Source organism: Rhinolophus sinicus, chromosome X (assembly GCF_036562045.2).
Source record: "Rhinolophus sinicus isolate RSC01 chromosome X, ASM3656204v1, whole genome shotgun sequence".
NCBI classification, from domain to species: domain Eukaryota; kingdom Metazoa; phylum Chordata; class Mammalia; order Chiroptera; family Rhinolophidae; genus Rhinolophus; species Rhinolophus sinicus.
In genome coordinates this window covers 41,890,130-41,904,676 of record NC_133768.1, presented here as the reverse complement: position 1 = coordinate 41,904,676, position 14,547 = coordinate 41,890,130, and the positions used below count along the sequence as shown (strand labels likewise).

General features: G+C 50.5%; 1 protein-coding gene across 6 annotated transcripts in view; it reads left to right on the top strand.

Annotated features, from left to right (window-relative positions):
* IQSEC2 (IQ motif and Sec7 domain ArfGEF 2) overlaps positions 1–14,547 on the top strand; it is a 75,936-nt gene that overhangs the window by 51,965 nt on the left and 9,424 nt on the right. For 5 of the 6 annotated variants that reach the window (XM_074324133.1, XM_074324134.1, XM_074324136.1 and 2 more), the window contains 6 exons: positions 4,516–4,777; positions 5,580–5,981; positions 8,531–9,426; positions 10,826–10,987; positions 11,472–11,594; positions 12,576–12,742. In XM_074324133.1, coding sequence (XP_074180234.1) covers positions 4,516–4,777; positions 5,580–5,981; positions 8,531–9,426; positions 10,826–10,987; positions 11,472–11,594; positions 12,576–12,742 — 2,012 coding nt within the window. Of the gene's footprint in view, positions 1–1,706; positions 1,855–4,515; positions 4,778–5,579; positions 5,982–8,530; positions 9,427–10,825; positions 10,988–11,471; positions 11,595–12,575; positions 12,743–14,547 lie in introns of those variants that run through there. The other variant, XM_074324135.1, reaches the window with a different exon arrangement.

Here is a 14,547-nt window from a genome sequence, read left to right as displayed (position 1 = left end):
GCCCCATTCAGTAGCTTCCTCCCCCAGGAAGCCTTCAGGCAGCAGGGGAACTAGTGCAAGCTCTGGGCTTTGAGTCCCTGTTTTGCCACTTCCTAGCTCTGAGACTTTCGGCAGTCACTTCCTCCCTCAAAGCCTTTTTCCTCTCCTGCAGAATAGGAATCCTAATTCTTCCTTCATGTTTGCCATGCCGATTAAATAATGTGCAAAAATGCCTGACACGGGGAAGGTGAACTGTAAGTGCGAGTTTATTTTTATTCTGCTCAGCCACCCCCACGCAGAAGGAATCTCTCTCCTGAGCACCCCCAGCACTTCCTCTGTTCCCAAACCCTGAGAACTTTCGGCTTTGTACTGTGGTTATTTGTGTAACATGGTTTATTTCCTCCGCTGCAGAGGACACTCTCAGTTCCCCCACAGAATAGCCCAGCAAAGCGTGCAAAACAGGGCGCAGGTGTGTGTGTGTGGTGGGGGGGTGAGAGAGAGAGAGAGAGAGAGAGAGAGAGAGAGAGAGAGAGATTGATTTTCCATGTGATCAACATGTCCCTGAGTGCTCTGGGGGCTCTGAGTTAAGCGATTTCACGTCCCCAAGTCTCCTTTCTTCAGCTGTATGTCTGGCATCAGGGGCAATGCCCTCAAGCCTTGTCCTTTTTACCAGGCCCTCTAGGGGGAGCCTATGTTTACATCCTGACCTCTCTACCATTATCCCTTTGCAACCAAGTGGTGGCAGAGGGGAGAGCGAGCCAGAAGTGGAGAGAGGCAGACAGATGTCATGAAAAGACAGCCTGGGCCCTGGGTTTGCATCCTGACGTTCACACTTAGTAGCCGTGTGACCTTGAGCCAGTTTACATCATCAGTCTGAGCCTCCGTGTCTTCATCTATAAAATGGGGCTAATGATGCCTGCCTCAATAAGTTGCAAGGCTTCAATGAGCCAATGAACACCCTTGCCCTAGGGATGGAAGGGACTATAGGGCCCTATGGCAGCACAGAGGAGGAGCCTGTAAGCCAACCTGTGTGAAGGGGACAGGCAGACATGGAAGGGTACACCTGAGCTACATGTTGAAGGATGAACAGGAGGTAACGAGGTTGGAGTAATGGGGCAGAGGGTGTATAAGTCAGAGGTCAGGTCAGGAGAACCAGCCACGGCTATGGTGAGGAAGCTGGAGGTTATCCTATGGATGATAATTCCTGTAAACCTTGTTAGATCATGTCCCTCCTCTGCTCATCTCAAGCAGAGCAAAAGCCAGTCTTTATTGTGGACTCAGTGCCCTTCACGATTTGCCCTCTATTATCTCTCGATCTCACCTCCTATCAGTTTCCCCTCACTCACTCTGCTCCAGCTACACCGGTCTCCTCACTGTTCCTTAAATATGCCAGGCACAGTTCTACCTCAGGGCCTTTGCACTGGCTCTATCCTCTGTCTGCATTGCTCTTGCCTCAGATAACCACACAGCTTGCTCCCTCCCTGCCATCAGGGCTCTGCTTATATGCCATTTCTTCCAAAAGACCTTCCTTGACCACCACATCTAAAACAACAGCTTTTCTTATTCTGCTGTATTTTCCTTCCTAGCACTTATCTCTATCTGAAATAATAGCATGTGGTTATAGTCTGCTTCTTCCACTAGAATGTCACCTCCTCGTGGAAACAAATCTTATGCATCTTGTTCACTGTTATATTTCCAGCACCCAGCACTGCCTGGCACAGAGAAAGCACTCAATCATGAACGAATCGTGAGGAGCCATGGAAAGGTTTTAGTGGGAGAGCAAAATGGTCAGACTTGTATTTTGGGAAGATCTCTCTGGCCACAAGATGGAGAACAGATTGGACGAGGAGACTGGAGGCTGTTGTCAAAGTTTAGGTGAGAGGATTTATTAGCTCAGCCCACCAGAGGTCATTCACTGACTCCCTCACTCCAGAAGTTTTTATTGAGCACCTACTCTGCTCCAGGCCTTGTGCTCTGTGTTAGCTAGGAGATTACCAAATTTTTTTCCTGTGCTGGGATCTAGGAGTCATGTACACAAATAGCTGTCACACTTTGCCAAAGCTAATCTGTGCCATAAAAAGGACAGACATGTTCTGTGTGGGGGAGCTCTGAACAGGATTGGCCATGATTTCTGGCTGAAGGTGGGCTTCAAGAGGGCTTCTTAGTGGTGGCATATGACCTGAGTCTTGATGGAACTAGGGTGTGGGGGGATTTCTCAGATTGTAGATGGCAGAGATGATAGCGAATGCATTTCAGGTGGAAGGTACTGTATGAGCAGCTTTGGAGGTGGAAAGCAGAGAAGTATTGGGGAGAAACAGGACCAGACCAGGCTGGAGGGAAGGGTGGAGGGGGTGGGGTATTGGCAGCCAGCCCTGTAGCATGGCTTAATGTTTAAGAACGTGAGCTCAGGAATCAGACAGCTTGGATTTGGATCCTGGCTCTATCATTAATAGCTGTGTGTGATCATAGATATATTACTTAACCTCTCTGGGCCTCAGTTTCTTTATGTGTAAAATGAATAACAATACCTGTCTCATAGGCTTGTTTTGAAGAATAAACAAGTTATTAAATGTGAAGTGGTAAGAACAGTGCCTGAACATGCTAAGTGCTCTCTAAGCATTAGCTATTGTTCATCTTGGAGATGGCTCAAATGCCACAATGAGGAACTTGAGCTATCTCTGTGGGCAGTGGGAGCTATGGATGATTCGTGAACAAAGGAGACAGTTGATTAAAACTGAGCTGGAGCTGTGTACTGGGAAGTGAGAGGTTTGAGAGGTGGTGGGCAGGAACCTGAGTCCTGAGGGGAGAGGAGAGGAGCATCTTAGACGCCAGGAGGGGGGGAGGGGCTGGCCTGGGTCTGACTCCTGGAGGGGGATTTCACAGGCCCGAGGCCCTGAAGGAGAGAGCATTTGGGGGAGAGGGCAGCCGCCCACCCCCCTCAGTCTGTTTCCGCCTAGCTCCTGGCAGTGTTGCAGACTAATGCTTGGGAAGGTGGTAGATGAGCAGTGGGTAGGAGCTCCCACCAGCGCAGAGCCAAGCTCCATCCCTGCAGCCCAGGTCCCAGCCTCATAGGTACAGCTTCCCCACCCCGCCCAGCATCCAGCCCAAAATGCTCTTCTGCAAGGCTGGCAGGCCTGTTGCAGCTCAATCTTCCGTACTGATAGGGAACCCTCCTACACCCATCCCAGCTCTCCTCTGCCCTGCACCCTGGCCTCTGCCAAGTCAGGGCTGGGGAGTGGCCCTTAACCCTTTCACCAGCTAAGAGCCCCATCAATCCAGTGCCTGCCCAGACCAAACCATTATCTGGGCCCCAGCCACACCCATTCCCCCTACTCCACAACCCCCTGGGCCTCACCTGCTTGTCCCTCCCCTGCTGACTCTCTCCCCGATTCTCCTGCCTCTGTGCCTCCTCACCATGCCCTCTCGGCTCAGGGCGGCTCAGGGCAGCTGGGCTCTGTTGCCACCTGGGTTCCCTGGCAGCCTGGTTGCCATTGACACCCATGGAAGCAGGTCTGGCGGAGTTGGGCACCATGGGAAAGGTTCTGACGGAACAACAGCTCTGGGTAACCAGGGCAGGCAAGGCCCAGTGCCCGGCTCCTGCCACCCTTCAGCATTGAGACCCCTGGTCGCCTCCCCTAGCAGAGCAGAGGAGGCCATGAGGAGAAAAAGGAAGCTACCCCGCAGGGCAGCTCTTTACCTGTGAGGATGCTGGATGAGAGGCCCCACCCACTGTCTCTAAGCCCTGTGCCCTCATGCCGGGGAATCCTGGGAATTGCCCAGGCCTGAGGCCAGACAGCTGAGGGCAGGGGCGGGGCTGCAGGGGGCAGGGCTGGGCAGATCCTGCCTGGGATGCAAGAGTGGGCCTCTGGCCTGATTTGGGGTGGTGCTGGGGATCAGGCTGGACGGTAAACCACAGGCACATGCTGTGTTGGGAACAGAGCCGTGAGGGAAGAGGTCTGGGGGGAAGGCTGGAGCCGTAAGAGAACTAGTCCATCAGGGGAAGGAGGATTTGAAGATGGAGCTATTAGGGGACAGGACTCTTAGAAAAGGGGGCTTGAGAGGACAAGACTAGAAGAAAACTAGTCTGGGACTAAATTTGTGAGGGGATGTGGCCATGAGGGGACCAGGCAGTGAGGGGTGAACAGGACTGGGGACAAGACTGAGAAGATCCAGCCTTGAGGGAAAGGAGTCTAGAGGATGGGGCTGTGCCGGGACCAGGTCTGTGAGAGGGCGGGGGCCACTTGAGGACAGAGCCGTGAGGGCTGGGGCAGAAGGGGACCGAGGATGAGGCTGTCAAGGCAAGGGGGCATGAAGGGAGGGGACCCTGAGGGCAGTGAAAAGAAAGTTTGGAGGGGATGGGGTAGGGGGGTGGGGTGTAAGACTCCCTTTTGTCCTTTAAATACTTGGGTCCTTATAACTGTGAAGAAGCTGGGGGGTGGGGCTATGGGAAGGAATCTGGTCCATCCACTCTCAGTCTGGCCCAGCAGGTCTGTCCTTTGTTCCCACATCCTGGCTCATCTTATCTCATCCCCACAGTGTGGAGGGTGATGCCCCAGGCAGTGACCTGAGCACAGCGGTTGATAGTCCTGGGAGCCAACCCCCCTACCGGCTGAGCCAGCTGTCTTCCACCAGCAGCCACATGGGAGGCCCCCCTGCTGGGGTGGGCCTTCCCTGGGCTCAGCGGGCCCGCCTCCAGCCAGCCAGTGTCGCCCTGAGGAAGCAGGAGGAGGAGGAGATAAAGCGCTCCAAGGCCCTTTCGGACAGCTACGAACTCTCCACAGACCTGCAGGACAAGAAGGTGAACAGGAGATGGCCCTGGCGGGGAATGGGAGTGGGAACGGGGGTGTGAGAGAATCGCAGGAGGGATTGGCATGTGCCACTTGAGGGTGGTATCCAGAGAGGGATAATAAGGCTGGAATGGGAGAAGACAGGCTCCAGGACCCTTCACCCTATTGGGAACTCATTTACCACTTATCCACTGAATCTGGATTCCCTCAGCAAACACTGAGCTTCATGCTGGGTCCTGGAGATATAAAGATGAATGAGACCTGGACTGGTTCTCAAAAATCTCTGTCTGATGGAAGAAGCACACACATAAGTTGACAATTTGAGAAGAGTGTGCTCAGTATATCACACAAGATATTGTTTAGCTAAAGGAGGAGGCACAAAATACTATGTGTGGAAAAAAAAACTGGAAGGACATATACCAAAATGTTAATTGTGGTTATGGTTAGGCGTTAGGAGTTTAGGTGAACCAATCTTATTTCCTTCCTTCCTTCCTTCCTTCCTTCCCTCCCTTCTTTCCCTCCCTCCCTCCCTTCCTTCTTTCTTTCCTTTTTTGGCCTCTCAATTTTTTTCTAACTTTTTTGGAATACTGAATGTCTATTCAGTTCTTGTAAATAAAAAAAGAAAACCACAATCCAGCCCCGTGTGACAAGTGCTATCTGAGATTAGAGCGAGAAGACAAGTCTGAGAGTGCAGCCTGGTGCATTCAGGCAGCTGTAAGCAGTTAGCTGTGACTCTGGTAGTATTGTTGAGGCCTAGAAAGATGAGGCTGTAGTGCGTTTCTGACCTTGTTCCCCTCGACCCTCCTCTGCCAGGTGGAAATGCTGGAGAGGAAGTATGGGGGCTCCTTTCTGAGCCGCAGGGCCGCCAGGACCATCCAGACGGCCTTCCGCCAGTACCGCATGAACAAGAACTTTGAGCGGCTCCGCAGCTCAGCTTCGGAGAGCCGCATGTCCCGGCGCATCATCCTTTCCAACATGCGGATGCAGTTCTCCTTCGAGGAGTACGAGAAGGCACAGAACCCTGCGTACTTCGAGGGCAAGCCTGCCTCGCTGGACGAGGGTGCCATGGCTGGTGCCCGGAGCCACCGGCTTGAACGGGGGCTACCGTATGGAGGCTCCTGTGGAGGGGGCATCGATGGTGGGGGAAGCTCCGTCACCACATCAGGAGAGTTTTCTAATGACATCACAGAGCTCGAGGACTCCTTCTCCAAACAGGTCAGCATCCCTGAGAAGGGCCTTTCCTCCCCATCCCCGTTCTCTGACGACTCCTATGACTTTTTACCTATACTTCAAACTGAAAGACATTGCCCCACGAATATTTAAGAACAACCACTAGCTACCATGAGTAGGGACTGTGAATTGGCAAGACAGAAAAATTATATAGTGAAAACAAGCAAGTTACAAATCTGGGGGTGTAGAACACATAAGAAAATGAAAGTTCTCACTCTTTGGAACTTGATCCACTATCAAATTTTGGCCTAAAGCCTGTGATGAGTGACTACTCTGTGCCAGGTACTGTGCGTGCCTCATAATGACCTGTGAGATGAGGGAGGGTACCCTGATTTTACAGAGGAGGAGACTGAGGCTCTGAGGTCCTGAGAGATGAAGTGACTTTTCCAAACTGGATTGGAACTCAGCTTTGCCTGGTTCCAAAGCCCATGCCCTTTGGCTTACACCACACTACCGCAGACCAGGCTCTCTGCTGGCCACCTTGGGGGAGACAGATGAACCACCCAGGTCCTTGTTTTCAAGGATCTCCCAGGCCAGTAGTTCTCCAGGATCTAATGGCCAACGTATGTGCACATTACTGTCTCCTGAAATAGAGTGTGCTCAGAGCCCTGAGAAATGATCATGTATAGTCCTGGGGGAACCAGAAGAGGGAGAAGAAGCTTTCTTTTGGGAGGACCAGAGAAGGCTTCTTTGAGAAAACAGCACTGGAGCTGGGCCTTACCAGACAGATAAGATTTAGCGAGATAGGCAGGGTGTCGCTTGCATAGGCATTGCATTAGCCAAAAACATGGAAGGGTGGGAATGTATCAGGCACTGATGGTGGTGGGAGATCATTCTAGGCTTGAGCATGTCAGCACAGCTTCTCAGGTGCAAATCCCAGCTCTGTCATTTCCCAGCTGTATGACCTTGCTCAAACTGTTTAACCTCACTAAAACATGATCAATAAAGTGGAGATAAACCCTTCTTTTTAGAGTTGTTTTAAAGATTCACTTCAGCTAGATAATATATATGAAAACACCTAGTATGTGGTAGATGCTAAGTACATGTGAGTTTCCTTCCTAAAACCGAGGAGGTGTTTGGTTGAGATTGTTAAAAGAAGGAAGGAAGGAAGGAAGGAAGGAAGGAAGGAAGGAAGGAAGGAAGACAGGCAGGAAGGAAGGAAGGAAGGAAGGAAGGAAGGAAGGAAGGAAAGAAGCTTTATAAGAGAAGAAATCACCCTGCTCTAACCTCTGTGATCTGGCTCTGCCGTCAGTCTGGGCATGCCTGCTTGTAGCTAGTGAAGGGGTTGTGTTGGGGGTGGTTAGAGGGAAGGAAATAAGTATTAAAGAAAAATCTAAATCATTCATCTATTCATTCATACAACAAACATTTAATTGAACATCTCTTCTGTCTTAAGCAATGTATTGAGCTGAGCTAGAAAGAAAGAAACTGGGCCTGGAACCAGCCCCCTAGGGGTAGTGGGGGAAAGGAGCTCACAGTCTCTGGGGACATCGAGGAAGCAGGCCTGGGCCCAGCTCTCAGTGCTATCCCAATCTGATGGGGAAGGGTATTAGTTTATCTATTGCTGCATAACAAATCACCCCAAAATTTAGTAGCTTAAAACTAAATTTAAAGACTGAGCTTAAACAACAAACATTTATTATCTCATACAGTTTCTGAGGGCCAGGGATCTGGGAGCGGCTTGGCTGGGGGGTTCTGTCTCAGGGTCTCTCATGAAGCTGCAATTAAGCTGTAGGGTGGGACCACAATCTCTGAAGCCTTGACTAGGGCTGACGGGTCTGCTTCCAAGCTCGCTCGTTTGGCTGTTGGCAGGAGGATTCAGGTTCTCACCACATGGGCCTCCCCATAGGACTGCTCATGGCATGGCTTCCCCCAGAGCAAAGGGTCTGAGAGAGAGAAAGCACAAGTGAGTGAGAGGATTCAAGACATAAGCTGTAGTCTTCCATAACCTAATCTCGGAAGTGATATCCTGTCACTTCTGCCATATGTCATCAGTCCCACAGACCAACCAGGAGACAGGGATCATTGGGGGTCAGTTTAGAGGCTGGATACCACAGAGAGGCAGATACCACAGAGAATCCAGACCAGTCAGGGTCTGGATTCTCAAGGCTAAATCTTATGGATTTCCTAAGAAAGAACCAGACAGAGGGCTCTGGGAGCCCAGAGGAAGCTGGGATTTGGGTTTACCCAAGGGATGGCAGAGGCAGGAATGTGGATTGAATCAGGGAGGAGGTGGCATTTGGCTTGGGTCTAATCAGACATTAAGGAGGTATTGGGATATCTGAGAAGGGAACTTGTGGGCATTAGTCCCAGCTCCTGCGAGCTCACCCATGGCTCCCTGGGCGTTATTTTATACACTGCAGAGAACCTGTGGAGGTGGGGCAGGGGAATCCCTCTTCTTGGCTGACCCACCAGGAAGTTTCCCACTATTTCCTTTCCTTCCTCCCTCATTCCCACTCCTCTACCATCCCACCATCTTTCCCTTCATTTTTCCTTCCTTTCTTTCCCTTTCCCTCCTTCCCTCCCCCCCACAGGTAAAGTCTCTGGCTGAATCCATCGACGAGGCCCTGAACTGCCACCCATCGGGGCCCATGTCCGAGGAGCCAGGGTCAGCCCAACTGGAGAAGCGAGAGTCAAAGGAACAGCAAGAGGACAGCTCAGCCACATCCTTCAGTGACCTTCCCCTCTACTTGGATGACCCAGTTCCCCCGCCATCCCCTGAACGACTGCCCAGCACAGAGCCCCCACCCCAGGGCCGGCCTGAGTTCTGGGCACCAGCCCCTCTCCCACCAGTTCCTCCACCAGTGCCACCAGGGACCCGGGAAGATGGTAGCCGTGAGGAAGGCACTCGCAGGGGGCCTGGGTGCTTAGAGTGTCGTGATTTCCGGCTGCGAGCCGCCCACCTTCCCCTACTTACCATCGAGCCTCCTAGTGACAGCTCTGTAGACCTGAGTGACCGCTCAGATCGTGGCTCTGTTCACCGCCAGCTGGTGTATGAAGCCGATGGCTGCAGCCCCCATGGGACCCTGAAGCACAAGGGGCCACCGGGCAGGGCCCCGATCCCACATCGCCACTACCCAGCCCCGGAGGGCCCAGCCCCAGCCCCGCCAGGGCCCCTGCCACCAGCCCCCAACAGTGGTACTGGGCCCAGTGGTGTGGCTGGGGGTCGGAGGTTGGGGAAGTGTGAGGCCGCGGGAGAGAACTCTGATGGTGGAGACAATGAGAGCCTTGAGAGCTCCAGCAATTCCAATGAGACCATCAACTGCAGCTCTGGCTCCTCTTCGAGGGACAGCCTGAGGGAGCCTCCAGCCACCGGCCTGTGCAAGCAGACTTACCAGCGGGAAACGAGGCACAGCTGGGACTCACCAGCCTTCAACAACGACGTGGTACAGAGGCGCCATTACAGAATTGGCCTCAACCTCTTCAATAAGTACGTGCTCCCATTCTCACCCTCTTGCCCTTTCCTACCCTGCCACTGGGTACTTTGACCTTGGGGCTGAACTCCAAGCAGTGATCTGCTACCACCATCCTCTCATTCTGTGGATGGTGTTTCTCCCCAGCTGTTCAGGGAAGAGGGTTGACAGCAAGGTAGCAGAGTAGAAAGCCCCCTCCCCAACATACCCATTAGCGGTACTTCATGTCCTAGTACTGCGTCTGACTAGCTGTGTGATCTTGGATGAGATGCTCCCCTCTCTGGGCCCCAGTTCATGGTCTACAGGATGGATTCTGAACCTGGGGTTCCCCCACCTCCCCTTTTCGGTGGGGAGTTAATGTGGTGTGTAAAGAGTCCTGCTCTGAGGAACAGGAGACCTGGACTCTTAGCTTGACTTTGGCCAGACTCACTGTGTAGCCCTGGGCAAGATAGGTTCCTTCCTTGGGCTTCAGTGTTTCCATCTATCCACTAGCAGGGTGTGTGCATTCGAGGTGTTGCAGGGTAGGGTGGGGTGCTGGACTAGTCAGTGACCAGGACTGAGCTCCTTCTAGGTACATAGTCTTGTGCCAGGTGCTTAGGAGTGGGGCTGGAGTGTGACATTTGTTCAGAAAATAGTAAGAAAATAAATGCCTTATGTCTGTAGCCTATTAGACACTGCCACCTACTGTATTTAGTTATCAGAAAAACTCGGCAAGGTGGATGGTAGCGTCCCTATTTTATTGAGAAGGAACAGAAGTAAACGGAATTGTCCCAAGTCAAACATGGGAAATGATGGGTCTGGGACTCCTGTCACACCAAAGTCTCTTCCACATTCTAGCCTTGTGGGGTGCTAAGGCGCTCGGGTTCTGAATATGGGATAGCTCAGACCCAGAGTTGGCTTAGTGGAAAGCAGGGAGCACCTTGTCCGTGGAAACACTCAGAGGCTGGGTGATACCTGTCTGGGTGGGTGGGGGATGTGAGTGGAATGTGGGATAAAGAGCAAAGTAACCTCTTCACTTCATTCCTACTCTGAGGGCCTAGGACTCGGAGAGAAGGGCTTCGCCTGGAGCTTAGGCCCCCTCCCAGGATTCCTTGGTGCCTGTGGGGAATATCAAAGCTCCAGCAATAGAGCAGGCTCTTACTAGATCTTAATTTTCTTTAAATTGTAGCTCCAGTGAAGGAGGAAGTTGGGTTGAGGATACCCTGGAGATCTGAAGCTCTGTGAAATGGCAAAGTGGCTTCCTCTCCTTGGGCCTCGGTGTTCCTACCTGTCCTGTGAAAGGATTGCACCAAATTATATATTCGACTTCCTTGGTTCTCTGAGGCCACGGTTGGGCCCAAAATTAGTTCATGAAATGGGACAGAGGGCAGAGTTCCAGGAGGACAGTCATCTCATTTACCTCTCCTATTTCTGCAGGAAGCCAGAGAAGGGTATCCAGTATCTCATTGAGCGCGGCTTCCTGTCAGACACACCGGTGGGAGTGGCTCACTTCATCCTGGAACGGAAAGGCCTGAGCCGGCAGATGATAGGGGAATTCCTAGGGAACCGGCAGAAGCAGTTCAACAGAGACGTGTTGGAGTGAGGACCCAAGGATGGGGCAGGCCGGGCCAGGGATTCCTGAAAAAGAAGGGCAGGAGGGAGGAGGAGGGAAGCCTGTCCTTTCTGCTCAGATAAATTATAAAATAGGATTCATGGCCCTTCCTGTTCCCGTACTCCCCTGCCCATAAGAGTTCTGATTTTCCTTGGCCCTATTCCTAAAGTCTTCTGGGTGGCCCCAGGCAAGGCATGTTTGTCCTATGGCCTGCTTTGGACCTCAGTTTTCTCATCTCTGAAATGAGTCGGTTGATGGAAAGGACTCTTAGTAACCATGTGTCCGGCTTTGATTTTCTGGGATGAATTCAATTTCAAATGTTCCATCCTCCTATGTACTTGCTTGGGCCACAGGTTCAGATTTTGTGGAAGTCTATCAGGGGGGATATTTGTCCATCTGAGCAGGTCTGAGTGGGTCAGAGGTTTCCTACCGAGGAATTGAGAGGGTCACACCTCCATCTTTGCTCTTCAGCTGTGTGGTGGATGAGATGGACTTCTCCTCCATGGATTTGGATGATGCACTCCGGAAGTTCCAGTCCCATATCCGGGTTCAGGGTGAGGCCCAAAAAGTGGAACGACTCATCGAAGCCTTCAGGTGTGCCTACTTCCCACTGCTAAAGCTGCCCTTCCCTATTTTGGGGGGCAGCATAGTATGTTTGCAGATCACCTTTCTGAGCCTCAGACTTTCCTCATCAGAAAATGGCAGTTACAAATCTGATCTTGCAAGACAGTTAAGTTGTGAGGATCACAGGTAATGTGCAGAAAGTATCTAGCTCAGCATCTTAGTCATGGGCCTCCAAAGTGACAACAGCATTAGCAACAATAGCTAATGTTCATTGAGCACTTCCAGGTATCAGGTGCTTAACTGGGCACTTTTCATGATTATATTTCCGAATACTCACAACAACCCTATGAGGTAGGTGCTTCTATTATTATTCCCATTTTGCAGATGAGAAATCGGAAGTTTAGAGAGGTTAAATAACTTGCCCAGAGTCATCCAGTGAGTAAGCAGTGGAACCAGGATTTGAACTCAAGTGCGTCTGACTCCATGACCCATGCCCTTAACTCTGATCCTCTACTATGAATGCTGCAGGGATCAGGCAGACCTGGGTATAAATCCTGGTCCCACCACTTTGGCATATTTAGAGGAGAAACAAGAGATGCTGAGAACTTTTTTCCCATAATCGGACGAGGATTTGCTTTGCAATCAGAAAGATCTAGATTTTCATCCTGGCTTTCCCATCTACCAGCTCTATTATCTTGGGCAAGTTACCTTACCACTTGGGGTCTCAGTCACTTCATCTGTGAAATGGGGCTGCTAATAGCTACCTTGAAGGACTGGGATAGGATTATATGAGACAATGTACATAAATCCCCTGGTAGAGCTCGGTACAATGTAGTAGTGATTGTGATTTTTACATGCTAGTCTTGGGGAAACTCTGAAGAAAGAGGACAGACCCAAAGGGCTTGGGAGTACTTTTCAAAGGAGAGGGTTGGTGGTGCCAGACTGGGAGGCGAGTGGGTAAGTGGAGATAATTGGTGCCTAACCCTGGCCCTGACCCCTCCTATCCTACAGCCAGCGGTACTGTGTGTGTAACCCAGCCCTCGTGCGCCAGTTCCGGAACCCAGACACCATCTTCATCCTTGCTTTTGCCATCATCCTCCTCAATACTGACATGTACAGTCCCAGTGTCAAGGCTGAACGCAAGATGAAACTAGATGACTTCATCAAGAACCTGAGAGGTGACCCCAGATCTCCTTACCAGCTTTTCCTGTCCTTCACCTGGGAAGGGCAAGTGGGCAGGGTGGGGGATAGGGTGGGGAAGGACTGGGAGATCACTTCGGCTCCCTGGAAATTAACCTATGATGCTTTCACTTTCGCCAAGGCTGGATGTTCCCAGGGCATTCACTTACTAATTCAATCAGCTGTTTGTCCATCTACTCATTCCCCCACTGGATATTGCCTGAGCAGGTCCTGAACAAGAGAAATAAAAGTCCTGACTCTTACAGAGCTTCCACTAATTCACTCAGTCATTCACACATCCGTTCACTCATCACTCCCCCCTTTTCTGTCTTCTTTATGTATGCCCATAAAGACTCACTTGATTATTTTAGTACCCTTTTCTCTCTCCGTGCATTCATTTTTTTCATTCAACCAACCAGCCAGCCAGTCAATACAAACCAAGTGTGTCATGTGTTCCAGGCGCTATGACGGGCGCTAAGGACAATGGAGGGGTATCTGCCACAGTCCCTGCCCCGAGAGAGCTCCCTGTCCGTGGGAGAGACTGACTTATAGTACAAGGGACCAAACACAAGACCGAAAGCGAACTGTGATGTCAGGCAGGCCGAAAGTGCAGTCAGAGCTCAGAGGAGGGAGAGCCCGCCTCCCATATGCTTCCTGGAGGAAGCAGTATTTTCATTTTAAGGTGGGCCTTGAACGCGCTGATAACATGGCAGAATGGCCATAGAGGAGGGCTTAACTAGCAGTAAGAATAACAAAGGCACAGAGGTAGGAAAATGTAAAATTGTCTGGAGAACAATCAAGATGGCTTAGACATCCAGTTGGAAACATTGGTTGGAACCAATATACGAGGACCTTGTGTGCCAGATTAAAGGGGTCACCTTGACCTTTTCTCTTGGTTTATTGTATTGATGTCAGGCCCTGTCTCTCACCAAAGAGCAGCCTACTAAAAATGACACAGATGTTAGGATTATTGAAACAGAAATGAAAGCAGGAAATCGAATTGCGGAAAAACAGACAAGACAAATTTGCTGACCGGCAGGGTTTGCACAGTTGACGGGCTTAAGCTCTCTGACAGCTGAGGTCAAAAGGCAGTGCGATGATGGATGTGCTTTTAGCACCTGTCCAAGGAGGAGATGTGGCCTTTTCAAAAGAGAAACATTTTCTCCAGAAGAAAGTTTAAAGACAAGAGTGAATAGGTTTCGCTCAGCAGACAATCAGGAGTGAAGAATGATAGACAGGAGGAGGGAGTTAGACAGATCAGAGGCCGTCGGGAGCCGTTTCCCAGAATCCTGCCATTCATTCATTCATTCATTTCACTCATTCCCCCTCCCTCCCCGCCCCTCTCTCTCTTGATGTATATGTGTATGTATATATATTTTATATGTGTGTGTATATATGTATATCTTTCCCTCTCCAATTATTAAATGACTAAACAAACAAACAAATAAACAAACAAATGAAATGAATACCTGCTCATTCCACAACTTTTGGAAATATAGAAAATTAGAAAATTTCTTTTAATCACCCAAAATTCTGCCCCATAGAGGCAACAGTGGTAAATATTTTGGTGTATTCTAGTCTTTTTTCCTATGCTTATGTAACTTTATATAAAGTAAAGATCATGCATGCAATTTACTGTCCCACTCTTTTCACTTAACTTGCCACAGGAATTTTCTCATGCTTTTTGTAAACATCAGGTGTCTTATAGCTGTAAATTATTTTATTAAACAGGTATACTTAGCTTTACTTCACTGTTCCTCTATTGTTAGAACTTAGGCTGTTTCAAAATTTTGCCCTAAGTAGT